Genomic DNA, 13,827 nt, shown 5'->3' on the forward strand with positions numbered 1-13,827 from the left:
TTATGGAATAAAATGCCCCTGTGGTAAATTATACGTGGGGCAGACGGAACGAAAAATAAAAATCAGGATCACAGAACATAAAAGCAATATAAGAAATAAAAATCGCAAGTCCACATTGGCTATGCATTGGATAGAGGCTGGACACAACATTGCGCAATTACAATTCACCATATTAGAAGTGATCAAACCAAACTCATCGATGGACACTCACAAACAGAGATTAAGAGCAGAATATTTTTGGATCAGAAAAATGGCGAGCATGCAACCGGAAGGAATTAATGACAGAATTGAACTATCGTGTTTTTTGTAAAACCTGTGAGGATATATTGTTTGCCATCCTGCATAGAGAACACCTTTGAAGATGTTTGACAAAACTGGTCATTTACTATAGATATCAGTAGTTCGAATTTATTATTATCTGTTGAAGAATGTTTAAATTCTAATTTTTATAATAATGGTTCGTTTTCCACAACATTTATTTATTTATTCTTTATGTATAATCACCATTACTTAAGGTATAATTTGTTTTTGACTTCGTAAAGGAGCGACCAATGAGCGCGCCTCTACCGAGTTACAACAACATTTGTGTAATTGACAAGTGATTCTTGATAGGTTGAAATTAGGCGGGAGCTTCACCTACACGAATAAGAGAATCTGATAGGTTCTGGTAACCACTACATATGATTGGCTGTAGGCACGATGTGTCATCATGCTTTCAACCAATTAAGTCATGTATAAATATCACACACTAGGACTGTTTTGTAAACTGAACTTGCATTGAAGGAGAGTTGGGAACTTGTGTTGCACATGGAAGTAAGTAACCAGCAGACTTGCAAAGAATAGTTACGCTAGCTTTCAGCCTTCATCTTTTAGATATGTTAGCTTTTAGTCTTCATTTTTCAGATATATTTTTTGCAATTTGAATGTTAATGAATTGTAGTTAGCACGAACTTTATTTCATTTGGATTATCTTTTCAGGTGTTTTATTTAAACATTGACAGGGGTAATACAGGCACTGGATTTTCAAGGTATAGAGTTGTAAAGATTTTTAGACTTTGCCAACTGACAGAACCTTATTATAAACGAGATACATTGATAATTTTTGTATATTAGATAGAGTCAAATACTGAAAGAGTATGATTAGATGACTGAATTGCTCATTATATTTCCTTTATTTTTCTGTTACAGACCCCTGAAGAAGGGTCTTTTTCATTGACCCGAAATGCATTGGGTAGTGTGAACATGTGAATATGTAAAAAGATTTAGTTGCTTTACTAAAGAAATGAGCAAACGTGACAATTTGAAGAATAAGAATAATAAATGAAATGAACAGAAATACAATGGATTAAATGGATTTCTTTATAAAACAGATTAAATATGACTAGACCTTAACGGGTCTAAGGATAATTGTGCGCACCTGCTACTTGGAAGTGAGAGACGTCACTTTCCCCTGATTTCAGATATGAGATTAGGTCAGATGTTTGTGTCACCATCTCCAACAGACAAAAGGAGCTTGGGCAAAGGATCGATACACTGAAGAGATTGGGTGCTTCAGTACAGCTTGGATTTCCAGCAATTTTGAAGGTGATGTTAAAGAACAAGATTCACATCTTCCATTCTGGTGAAAAGGTGGATGACTTTATCAAAAGCCTACAACCTGGGGGCTAGTTTCTTTCTTTCAATAAGAGAGAGGACATCTCGCTCTGACCACTGTAATTTCTTTTGTATTACCATACTACTAATGATATTGCGTGAAAGAATTATTTCAAATTTAGGGAGATAAAATAAACTCAACAAAGTGCTATTGGCAAATTAACTCATGCACTACTTTATATTTAGTTTTTACACGTTTGTTCTGGGGGGGATACCCATATGGCCTTGGGTCATGAAGAGTTAGGAAAGGGTTTTCCATGGGAGGAGGGAAACAGGGGAGCACGGATGGGGAGCAGTGGGAGAAAAAACAAAAAAAAGATCCTCTACAGCCTCTACAGTTTTCTTAATGCAGATTTGGCGCTTGTTTTTTCTTTTCTTTTTTAATTTAAATTTCTTTTATTGAATTTCAAAAACAAGTAGTAGGCCAGTAGAAGCCGCACATTCATCGGATAGCAATTCGGCATCGAATTTACGTAACTGGCTGAAAAAGACAGTGAAAGCAAAGGAACTCCCACCCTTCCCCCCCCCCCTCAGTAATCATCAACCAGGTGTAATAGGTTGCATGTGTGAATAGTATTGGTAGCGTCATTGTGGGCCTTTAAGTGGTGGTAGCGGGTGGATCAGATGTACGTGGCGGATCTGCGAGACATAGAAGTCTAAGATATTTAGGGCAGGTAAGCTCCGTGAACTCAGAGGTGAGCAGCGTGAGGAACTGCTTCCAGAGATCATGGAAGGGAGCGTCAGGACGAGCCAGGGTGAGTGCGATTTTCTCCATCCCCAGGATCCCCCAAAGTCTGTGAAGCCGTCCGTGGCTTGTGGGTGGTGTCTTAGTACCCCAGTGTGTTAGGATGTTCTGGACTGCCGCCCCGAGTGCTAAGGCCATCTGTTTGCCCCTCCAGGATTTAAGGGGGAATGTGAGATCATTCGGGAGGCCTAAAAGTACATATGCAGGGAATTGTGGGATTTGAGTATCGAAGTGTGAGTCGATTTCGTCCAGTGTCTGTCACCAATAATCCCTTAATAGGGGGCAGTCCCAGAGAATATGGGTGAGTGTGCCTAGCGAGCCGGGGGCCCTCCAGCACAGCGGGCTGCGGGATGGATTGGCGCGGTGTCACCGTACAGAAGTCAAATACCAATAGGTAGCCACCTTAGTGGTTGTCTCAATGGAGGCCACGTTGAGGGCTGTGTGGACAGCCCTATAATAAATCGCTGTCCATTCCTTCGGTGTCTGCTCTCTGCCTAGTTCTGTTTCCCACCTCAGCTGTCCTGGTGCCTTCCCTTCTCCAGGAACAGGGCGGGCGAACTTGTATAAGTCCGAGGTCAGGTGAGCATCTGAGTGACGAGTGAGGAGCCACTTTTCAAAAGCAGTGAGGCGTCTCTCCGCTCCCCGCGCGGGTTTCGCCCTGAAGAACCCAGTGCCGGATCTGTAGATACCTATACCGTTCAGTTTCGGATATCCCTTGGTCCCTGCGCATGTCCGTGAAGGAACCCAAAAGTACCGGGCGGGTCACCTCCGAGGTACAGATTCCGGGGTCTCCCATGGCAGGCAAGGAAGGGAACTCCCCACAGGGACTGGCCAGCCAAAGAGCGGTCCATAAAAAGCCAGTGCTTTTCTGACTCCGGGTGCGACCATTCCACAAGCGCCCTCAACTGAGCCGCTCGCCAGTAAGCCACCAGGTCCAGAATCCCTAACCCCCCCTCGTCCGGGTTACAATATGCAAGTTCTTTACTCATACGAGCTCGCTGGTCGCGCCATATAAAACGTTCTATGGCGTGTTGTAGGAAATGAATAACCCCGGTCGAGGGAACCAGCTGCAAAGTGTGAAAGATGTGAAGGATTTTAGGTAGAATTTCCACCTTCACGGCCGCTATGCGGCCCAGCCAAGACAATGCTGGTGGCTTCCATTTCCGGAGACACTTCCGAATCTGGCATAGCAATGCCGTGTAGTTGAGCGTCTTATTGTTGATAGCAGCAGTGATTTGCACCCCCAAGTACAAAAGAGACTCCTTGGCCCATTGGACAGGATAAGAGCGCTGCAGCAGCTGCAGGGTATCGGGAGCAAGCGAAAGAGCGAGTGCCTGAGATTTGTGCATGTTAATTTTGAACCCCGACGCCAAGGCAAATCTGTCCAGTTCCGCCAGGAGGGCCGGAAAGGACTCCCGGGGCTGTTCCAATGTGGGCATTACGTCGTCCGCGTAGAGACTAAGATTGTGCTCCATTCCTCCAAACCGTGCTCCCCGGATGACGGGGTCGGCGCGGACCCTCTGAGCCATAGGCTCCATATACAGAGCAAACAGGAGAGGCGACAGGGGGCAACCCCGCCGTGTCCCCCTGCGGATAGGGAAGGGGCTCGAAGCAAACCCGTTCACTCGTACCATGGGAGCTTGGTGCTTGTTTTTAGCCTTTAGGAGAGATGGGTGAGAAGACAGAGAATATAATAAAAAATACTCTCATGGAATGTTAACGGCCTTAGGGTACGGTGAAGACGGGCAAAAATATTACAATATCAAAGATTTCCCCGTCCAGAATATTAATAATGCAGGTGAGACACTTGACAGAAAAGGAGGGTCTGGAGCTCTTTAAGGCTAAAAAGTGGATTTCCCAAGCAGTTTGCACATCTCAATTGGCCGTTACAAAGGGGGTGGCGATCTTCGTGAAGAGAGGGGCACAAATCAGTTTGGGGGCCCAGGTTTTAGACAAAGCTGGAAGATGGCTAGTTGTTAAAGTTAAGATTCTGGGTCATGGTTTTACTCTTGTGGGATATTATGGCCCAAATCAAGATGATGTCTCTTGCTTAGGTGAACTGTTGGAGGAATTAGTAAACTCATCTGATCCTATTATCATGGCAGGAGATTTAAACGCTGTCCTAGATCATACTCTAGATAGAACCTCACACAGTAGAGCACTTGTTAATCCAAGAATGTCAGCACTTATTAAGCAAATGATGGCCCAGTTGGGGCTGTGCGATATATGGAGGCAGAAAACCGGGCCACAAAAAGGTTTTACATTCTATAATCAAAAATATAAACATCAGTCGAGAATTGATTATTTCCTTATTGACAGCAACCTGGCAGATTGGGTGCAGCGGGTTGAACACGTGGGAGTTCATCTGTCGGATCACTCGGCAGTGCTTTTACATATGAAGATCCATGAAGGGGCCATTCAATCTAGGTGGACCTTAGATCGTACGATTCTGCAGGAAGAAGGAGTCACAGAAGTACTGAGCAGTGAGACAGAAGAGTTTTTTAAATTTAATTGGGGGCACAGCTGTGCCTGGAATGATGTGGGATGCTTATAAAGCCTTTTTAAGGAGAAGATTAGGGGTTCTGAATGCAGAAAAAAGACGGATTTACTATAAAGAGGTGTCTGCAGTAGAGGAGCTGGTTCGCTCTTTAGAAAATTATTTGATCGACCCTAGGGTAGACAAAGAAGCCCGGGCAAGGCTGTTACAGGAAATGTTGGAAGCAAAATCTATCTTGGCAACAATTCTACATGAAAGGGTTAGGAAAAACTGGGAGGTCAGCCGTTTGGCTCATTTTGAATACAGTGAGGGATGTAGCAAGTTGTTGGCTTGGAAGGTTAAAAGAGAGCAGGTGAGAAATAGGATAGACCAGGTTAAATGCGAGCACACAGGAGCCTTAATCAGGGATAACAAGGATATCGAGCATGCTTTCCACAGCTACTATTGTAGAGTCTATCAAGAAGATTTAAAACCTACCCAAGATGAGGTTGAAGCTTGGCTGGGCAAAGCTGCAAAAAAACCCTTACAAGAGAGAAGAGTAGGCAGTTGAAAGGGGAGATTAGGGAGAAGGAAGTAGACCTTGCATTAAGACAGGGCAAGAGGGGAAAGGCTCCCGGACCCGATGGCTTGTCTCACGAAGTGTACAAAGCATTGGCTAATGTACTAAACCCTATTTTTGTTAAAATCTTTAATGAACTGTATATAGAAGGGGCAGAAATGCCGGCCTCATGGAATGATGCCACCATCTCCCTAATTTTGAAGCCAGGCAAGATCCCACAAAATTGTGACTCATATCGGCCAGTATCGCTGCTAAATTGCGATTATAAGATCTTTGCAAAAATATTGGCCGATAGGTTAAATGGTCCTATGGCAGAGTTGGTCCATACAGATCAAAAAGGGTTTATACGCGGTAGGTCTCTGAAATACCCGACTTGTGCATTGATAGGCTCGATAGACCTGGCTACTGCTTACGAGCTCCCCCTTGCGGTGATAGCATTGGATGCCACCAAAGCTGTTGACCGGGTCAACTGGGTCTACTTACATGGCATGGCAAAGTCTTTAAATTTGGGGTCAAATTTTTGCAGTGCACTAGCGGGTTTTTACAAGGCACCAAAAGCTAGAGTACTGATTAATGGCTCTCTGACAGATCCTGTTTCTATTAGTAGGGGAACGAGACAGGGCTGCCCCCTATCGCTGCTCTTATTCAATTTATATATAGAGCCCTTAGCTAGGAAAATTAGGGAGGATCCAGGCATTATACTTTTTCAATATGATGGCCGGAGCAAGAAATTGGGTTTATATGCCGACGACATCCTCATTTACACAACCAACTTACAAAATACTATAGTCGTATTAAAACTCTGACGGCAGAGTTTGGGAAAATCTCGGGTTATGAATCTAACAGAAGCAAGACCGAGGTTATGTCTTGGAACCTGGGAGTAGGAGAAGTCGCTAGTAGAGGGATAATGAGATATCTGGGAGTTATGATACAACAGGACGTTACTAAAATAACCAAAGTAAACTTTGAGAAGGTTAAAAAAGATGTTACTGGGCTCCTAAAAATGTGGGCGCATCTTCAGCTTACATTGTTAGGTCTTGCAAATGTGGTAAAAATGATAATCCTCCCGAAATTAAACTTTTCTGTTCAACACGATTCCCCGTCCCTTTGAAAAGGAATGGCTTAAAAAGTTGCAAGGCCAAATCAGTAGTTTTATTTGGTCAAGTAAAGGACCCAGAATAGTCTGGATGAAATTGAGAAGAAGGGTGGAGAAAGGAGGTCTAGCACTACCAGACCTGTTATTTTACTCATGAGCTTTTTTCTTAAAGAATGGGAAAATGTTGTTAAATATATCCACACTATCTGAGATTGGGAGACTATTGGGAGTAATGTCAAGGCAAGAGTCAGGGGGTAATTTTGGCTTCTTGTTTAAGTATGCAGACCCCAAGTACTTCAAAAAAGTCAGGTTAAAAATATTGAGGGGGCTGGCCGAGACATGGTATAGGGTTAAGAAAGTTTTAAAAATACCATATTATAGCCTAATGGCTCCTATCTGGGAATCACCTGGCTCCCTGGAGTGGACAAAAGATCGACTGGCACGACCGCTGAAAGAGGCAGGTCTAACAAGATGGGCCCATATAATTAATGAAGGTCACTTGATATCTTGGGAAGCATGTAAACAACTTTCGGATCATAAAGTGTCCAGATTCAAATACATGCAATTACAGAGTTGGTTTCAAGATCCAGGCACGATAATGGGAAAATCAAATGAACTTGAAGACCGACTTTTGCAAGAGGCAGTACTCAAGAAGGAGCCTGCAACAATTTATTGGCTGATGGTGGAATTGGAAGATGGTGCCTTCACTTTGCCAACGGAATTGTGGGGAAGATGCTTGCGGGAGTCATCGCTGGAACACCAATGGCAAGCATCTATGTCTATGTTGTTTAAAATAGTTAAACATGCACACCTAAGAAGAAACCATCTTTTCTCCATCCAGAGCCTACTAGACTCCTCAGAGGTTGTCAAAATTTGGGAAAGGAGGGGACGTTGCCTGTCCGAAGTGTGGCAGTATGAAAGAGGATGATGTACACATGTTTGTAGATTGTCCAGAGATCCAGTTATTCTAGAACGATGCGAGTAGGGCCTTGTCTAGTATGTTGAAGATCAACATTAAGGTAAGCGCCTTGCTTGTTATCTTTGGATGTTTGGACTCTTCAGCTAAAATTACAAAAAACCAAGCAAGGCTGATCTTTTATTCTATACTGCTGGATCATAAAGAAATCTGTAAACAGTGGGTAGCTGTGGCCCCTCCCACTCCCAGGTTCGATTATTGGGTCCGCTCCGTCAAATATGTTGCTAGATTGGAATTGAAGGGTCTTAAAAAGCACGATTTTTGGTTTCCCATATTGAATTGGTGTGAGCAACAGATTAATGAAGTCCAATGATTATGTCTTCTCTGCCTTGTCTGGCTATTGGGTCTCCTTTTTCTCCCCCCACTGTTACTTTCAATAAGGTAGGGAGTGGAGCGATAGTATGGGATTTTTGAAGAAGACTAAGTATCAAACAAACAAGGGCGGTAAAGGTAGAAACATTTTGTCTTTCTTCTTTACCTGCTTCCAGCACATAAGGGCATGGTACTCCATTCAAAGGTGCAAATGGAATGGTGTTTTTAGAGGCAAATGAGGACAAAAAAAAATAAAGATGAAAGATTTCTGAAGGTGCTGAGTGATGCCATAGAATCTGCTTCGGAAATGTTCCGGGATCCTACTATCCAACACTAAAAACGTATGAAACACTGTAGTGCACAGTAGTGCTGTCTGCTCCTTTAAAGTGACAAACTGAAAATATTTCTAACTTGACAAAATGTCTTGCATTTTTCCTTCTAAAGAGAAGTTTAGTAAAGCTTAATCAGTCCTTTTTACGATCTAGGACTTTTTCTTTTTCATGATAGTTAGTTGCTGTTAAACATTTTAAGAAACAAAAAATTCTCTTAAAATATTTTCAGAGAATGTGCAAAAGCACGGATATTATAAGATTACGATTATTACCAAAGATTCAATGATGGAAAGCCAACTCTTTTCAAAATGCCTTCTTTCGCCAGGACATTAAACTCCTTTAACAACACTTTATACACCGAACACTATCACAGTGTACAACTCAAGAATTACAATACCTGATTTTGGAACCAGTTATATCAAGCTCCAGGTGCATTAGGTGTCGTTCACCTCCCTCGTTCAGCTTACGATTCACAGTGACAATGGCCAGAAAAGGATTTTTTGCATCAAAGGGCCTGTAATGAAGACAAAACACAAGCGTTATACAAATACACATCTAAACCCATAGACACAAGTCACGTAGTGCTGGCTGGTCACTGTACAACAGAGAGAGGGTCCGAATTAAGCAAGATAGTTTGAACTTTTTTGAGTTCAAATAGCAGTAGTCAGAGCAGTGTCAGTTATGCATCATTAAAATGCATATAACACTATCTAACATTTTATGCACTCAATGAATGTAACTCTAGCTAGCCGATGGAATCTATATGTTACGACTTAAAATGATTGTCAGGGACCACTCAAGCATGTTTACAGTTACATTTACTTCGTTGCTGGCCTCTGGGTGTAGAAAAGTTTGTGTTATTTTCAAATTCCAGTTTAAAAAAAAAAAAAAGATTGAAGGCCACATGTACAAAGGCTTTCAGTGGTTGCAAACGGGCCGATTGGCAGAATCTGCCAGTTATCGAAATAAAAAAAAAAGAAGTATTTTTTACATGTACAAAGCCCTATTTGCGATTCAGTAATCTATTACCGAATCGCAAACTGGCTTTGCGATTCGATATTAGGAAGGGGCTTGTTTAGGGCATCTCTTCCTAGTACCGAATCGCAGTGGTATGTGTGAATGTTTTGCGACCAAAATTGCAGTCGCAAAACATTCGCATTTTACCATATCAAGCAGGTGGAAACCATTCGCAAAAGAGAGGACCCTCTTTCCCCTTGGGAATGTTTGTAAAACATTTTTTAAGAGCAGGAGTGATCCTACAGACCACTGCTTACTCTTAAAAAATTAAAAGAAACATTTTCAGGAAAACGGAGTGTATTTAAAAAAAAATAAGTTGCTTTTTTTGGAAGCAATCACAGACATAGTGGTCTGCTAAACATGTGATTTTAGTAATTCTCAATGGGTTGCAAACTGAGACCTACCTCATTAATATTCAACAGGTAGGTCTATTTGCGACCCACTGGGAATCATAAAATGTGTCAAAGAAACATTTGTACATTGGTGTGTGAGACTACCAAATATCAAAATCTCAGAATATTTTCTATTTGGCAATCGCAAATTATTTCCTTTGTACTTGTGGCCTTTAATCCTAAGCACATTTACCGTAATTGTGGTTGCACCTCCTATTGCAACCATGTTCACATATTCTATATTTATCTCTTGACACTTATTTAGGATTTGCTTCAAAAAGCACACAGGTGGCAATTAACTGATGACTTTACAATAAGCCACTAATAGGAGCCTGTCAATAACTATTTAATGACGCTCTTAACAATGTAGCATCTGAAAAGATTCCTGTATTAGCATCACTTAGCTTGGCATATTTGTACTGCACCCTCAAATAGGAAAGAAATTAATGCATTCGGGAAATTACATAAGGCATACGCTGATCAATAGCTGTTGTGCATGTTTTTATGGTGGCAAAGCCTCCATGACTTTCTTGGTTTCGCCTATCATTGCCAATAGCCAGTGCTTTGTACTGGATCTCAATGCTGGACCAAACAGCAATAGTGATTACAAGAACAAAACAAACATGAATGCTTGGAGGTGGAGACAGCAGTGTGAGTTTAGAGACTAAGAACAAGTTACTCATCTTCGATAGCGCTTAAACTGGTAGAGACTATCTGCATATTCTTCACCTTATAATATTCCCCAGGCATCAGAGCGGATCAGGAAATGTTTTGAGCAATCCCCTTTGAGCGTCGGTAGGTGGTGTCAGTGGCACCATCTGTGCCAGAAGTGACATGCACGGTGCCTAGATTGGCACCAACCTAGTGCGCTGACCTCAATTCTTGACTATTTTTTTTCCGTAGCAGGGTTGCTTTTTAGCCAACGCGTAGCAACTTTTGATGCAGAACACAATCCATTGGTCCGCTTCTTCACCACCTTCTTTTTCTTGCTTTTGACATACCCCACAAAGAGTTGATCAACCACCCGTAGCTCAGAAGTGTAAACAAGGTAGAACAACAGTGCTCTTTTTGGGTCCAGCCATTGGAGTCTTACCTCTTCTTTACAGGGGTAAGATGGAGGGTAAAAAGTAGGCAGAGTGATGGACTGGCCTACATGAAAGGAGTTACTGCCTTCGGTAGGAAGGTTGCTCAAGTTAGAAAGACCAGTTTCTCTGGGTAGAAGGTAAAAAGGTATTTGACGATTTGCAAAACAGTGTGTGTAACTCACTGACCCTCCGGGCAGAGGTTATCACCACTAGAAAGGCTTCTATGATTGTTAGACGTCTGAGTGGACAGTTGTGGAGGGCTCAAAGGAAGCAGACATCAAAAATATAAGAACCAGGTTGAGGTCCCAGTGGGGCATAACAAAATCCACTGGTCTAAACATATGCTGGAGACCTTTCAGGAACCTAAATAAATTAGTGGATTTTAAAAGAGATGGCTGATCTGGAAAAACAGAAATACTAAAATAGCAGAAAGTTAACCTTTTAACATGCCCAAAGCAGAACCCTGCTGGGCCAAGGAAAGAATAAACATCTGTACATCATGTTACAAACTTGTTCCAACGCCATACCTCTTGGTGGAGAGGCACCTGGCTGCCCATATAACATTGCATAATGGCAGACACTTGGTGGAAGGTGGAAAGCTGTCAACCGTCTCCTTTTAATTTCCACGCACGAAGACAAAGCATTTTTTGGTTTGGGTGCAGAACCCAACCATATTGCACCAAAAGATTCTTCTGAAGAGCAACTCCGATCGGAGGACTTATGCTCATGCTCAACAGCTCGGGATACTAGACTCTCCATGCCAACCTGGAGCCACAAGAATGATTTGGGCCTGGTCGTTCTTGATCTTTTTGAGAACTCCGGTCAGATGTGGTGTTGGTAGACAGGCGCACCGGAGGTCAGTGCTCCACTCAAAAACAAAAGCATCTCCAAGCGAGAGATGCCTTGGACATTTTGCATTCTCTTCAGTGGCAAATAGATATAACCAAAGCTCTCCCCAATCTTAGAAGAGACCTTGCACCACTTTTGGATGGAAACACCATTCGTGATCTGAAAGGCATCAACGGCTGAGTTGGTCACCTTCAACGATCAGAGTGCCTGCCAGGTGGTGAACCACCAGGGAAATGCCTTTCGATTCCAGCCATGTCCAGACACGTAAGGCATCCTGATGAACGGCTTGTGGAGTGGTATGTGAACACTTGAACTAGCCTTCCCCTGACTGAAGAAAGGAAGGCTTTCAATGCCAGTCGGATGGCTTTCAGTTCCAACAAATTGATGGAGAGCCAAGACTTAACAGAAGATCAATCAGCTGATCTCCACCTCTCCCAGATGGCCGCTCAAAGCCCAGAAGTGATGCATCACTCTTCGAGGAGAGAGAGCGCGGAGAGAGCGAGAGCGAGGAGCAGAGAGCGAGAGAGCGAGTAGAGAGAGAGAGCAGAGAGAGCAGAGAGAGAGAGAGAGAGAGAGAGCAGAGAGAGCAGAGAGAGCAGAGAGAGAGAGAGCAGAGAGAGCAGAGAGCGAGGGGGCGCAAGGCAGAATGCAGTTGTTTGAGGGCTACATAGAGCCCCAACAACCTAGCAGTGGCCCTATTTGAATTGCTCCAAGGACAAATCCGATGATTCCCATCGAAAGGCATGTCCCTGAACGAGGCTTGGATATTCCCTGAAAAAATAGTATTTTGTCAACAAGGACATCTCAGCACCACCGAAAAAGCAATGGCTCTGCCCAGTGAGTCAGCCATATCCAATTTGCATCGAATCGTGAACTTTGCTGCATCTCGCCTGCCAGTGATAGCTTGGGATAGCACGGCCCAATCCTCATCCGGGACCACAGGCATTCCTTGCTTAACCGTATCCCACACAGTATGGGAATAACAGCCTATTAAGCATGCTGTGTTCACAGACCGCAACGGCAGGCTTGCAGAAGAAAAAAAATTCCTTAGGTATTCCACCTCTTGGATTCCCTATCCGGTGGTGTGGTAGGGAACGCGCCGGGACTGATTTGAGACGTCAAAGCCCTGGACCACCAAACGCTCAGCTGTGGGGTGCTGGGTGAGAAAGGCTGGGTCCCCTGGTGCAGGGAATGTTGATGAGAGATAGTCCTGTGCACAAGAGTGCCTGTACAGGGCTTGGCCCAGGCTCCGAGCAGGACATAATTGAGGGCTTTGTTGAAGGGTAGAAAGGGATCTAATGGGGATAGCCCCAGTTGATGCACCTCTGTCACAACATTTGTTTTGACTTCAACTGTGGGTAGCTGTAGGTCCCCCCTCAGCCTCCCTGCGGACCACCAAAACTCAAAACTCATGCCCCTTCCTCTGTAGCCACTGTGGGAGGAGAGAGAGGAGGTCAGTGTCTGGTGAGGTATTCAGACCACTGGTGTCAGCAAGAGCCTCATGCCAGTTGTCATCAACCATGGACTCTGCTAAGGGGTCAGTGCAGGAATATGGATCCTCAGATCCCCTCCATTTGTGTTTCTCAGTGAACCCTTCAGTGTAAAAGGGCTTGGTCTCCAATTTAGGCCATGCGGGCCTGGTCCGAGCCAGAAGCGACATTGTGTGATGCTGGTACGGCTCCGTTTCGGAGTATGGAATCATGATTAGTTTGGCACTGCTGATGTGTGTCGCTGGAGTGGTCCCGGCAGAGGTCTCAAAGTCGCGGCTGGGACAGATCCAGATCCACTAACTGATCTTAAGGAATCAACCGGTGCACCTCGAACTCGCCAGCAGAGTTCCAGTTGAGGACCCTTCAGAACCTGTGGGACCCGAAGGTGCTCCAGAGGGGTCTGGCCACACAAAAATGAGGCTCATGACCTAATAAAACTCTCAGGGTTGGGCGGGGGCCACTCCAGAATATTTGGGGAGTCGCAGAGGTGACCCAGTGTCCAACGCCAACTGCACAGGGACTACCTGCAAGAGGGGGCAGGATTTGTGGAACTATTCTCTCGTGTAGTCTGAAGATTAGAGCGAAGCTGAGAAGTTGAAGAGCGCTTCAACTTCTTGTAGGACTTACCAGAAGAAGTCCTGAAGCAGGACAAGGACCGATACAAGTGACTCCAGGTGTGATCCCAAGACCTCCCATGGCAACGGAACCTGGAGCAGCGAGAGTCCTGTGACAATCGGCCAAAACCATCATGGCCCACTGTCGAATGAACTTTTGTTCATTGTCTTGCACTCTGGACTCGATGCGGAGCCGTGGTCTTTTACACC

At 44.0% G+C, this 13,827-nt stretch overlaps 1 protein-coding gene across 3 annotated transcripts in view; it reads right to left on the reverse strand.

Annotated features, from left to right (window-relative positions):
• POR (cytochrome p450 oxidoreductase) overlaps nucleotides 1–13,827 on the reverse strand; it is a 624,051-nt gene that overhangs the window by 168,379 nt on the left and 441,845 nt on the right. For all 3 annotated transcript variants that reach the window (XM_085649617.1, XM_085649618.1, XM_085649616.1), the window contains one exon: nucleotides 8,568–8,684. In XM_085649617.1, coding sequence (XP_085505743.1) covers nucleotides 8,568–8,684 — 117 coding nt within the window. The remainder of the gene's footprint in view (nucleotides 1–8,567; nucleotides 8,685–13,827) is intronic.

This window comes from Triturus cristatus, chromosome 3_2, assembly GCF_964204655.1.
Source record: "Triturus cristatus chromosome 3_2, aTriCri1.1, whole genome shotgun sequence".
In the NCBI taxonomy this organism is placed as follows: Eukaryota; Metazoa; Chordata; class Amphibia; order Caudata; family Salamandridae; genus Triturus; species Triturus cristatus.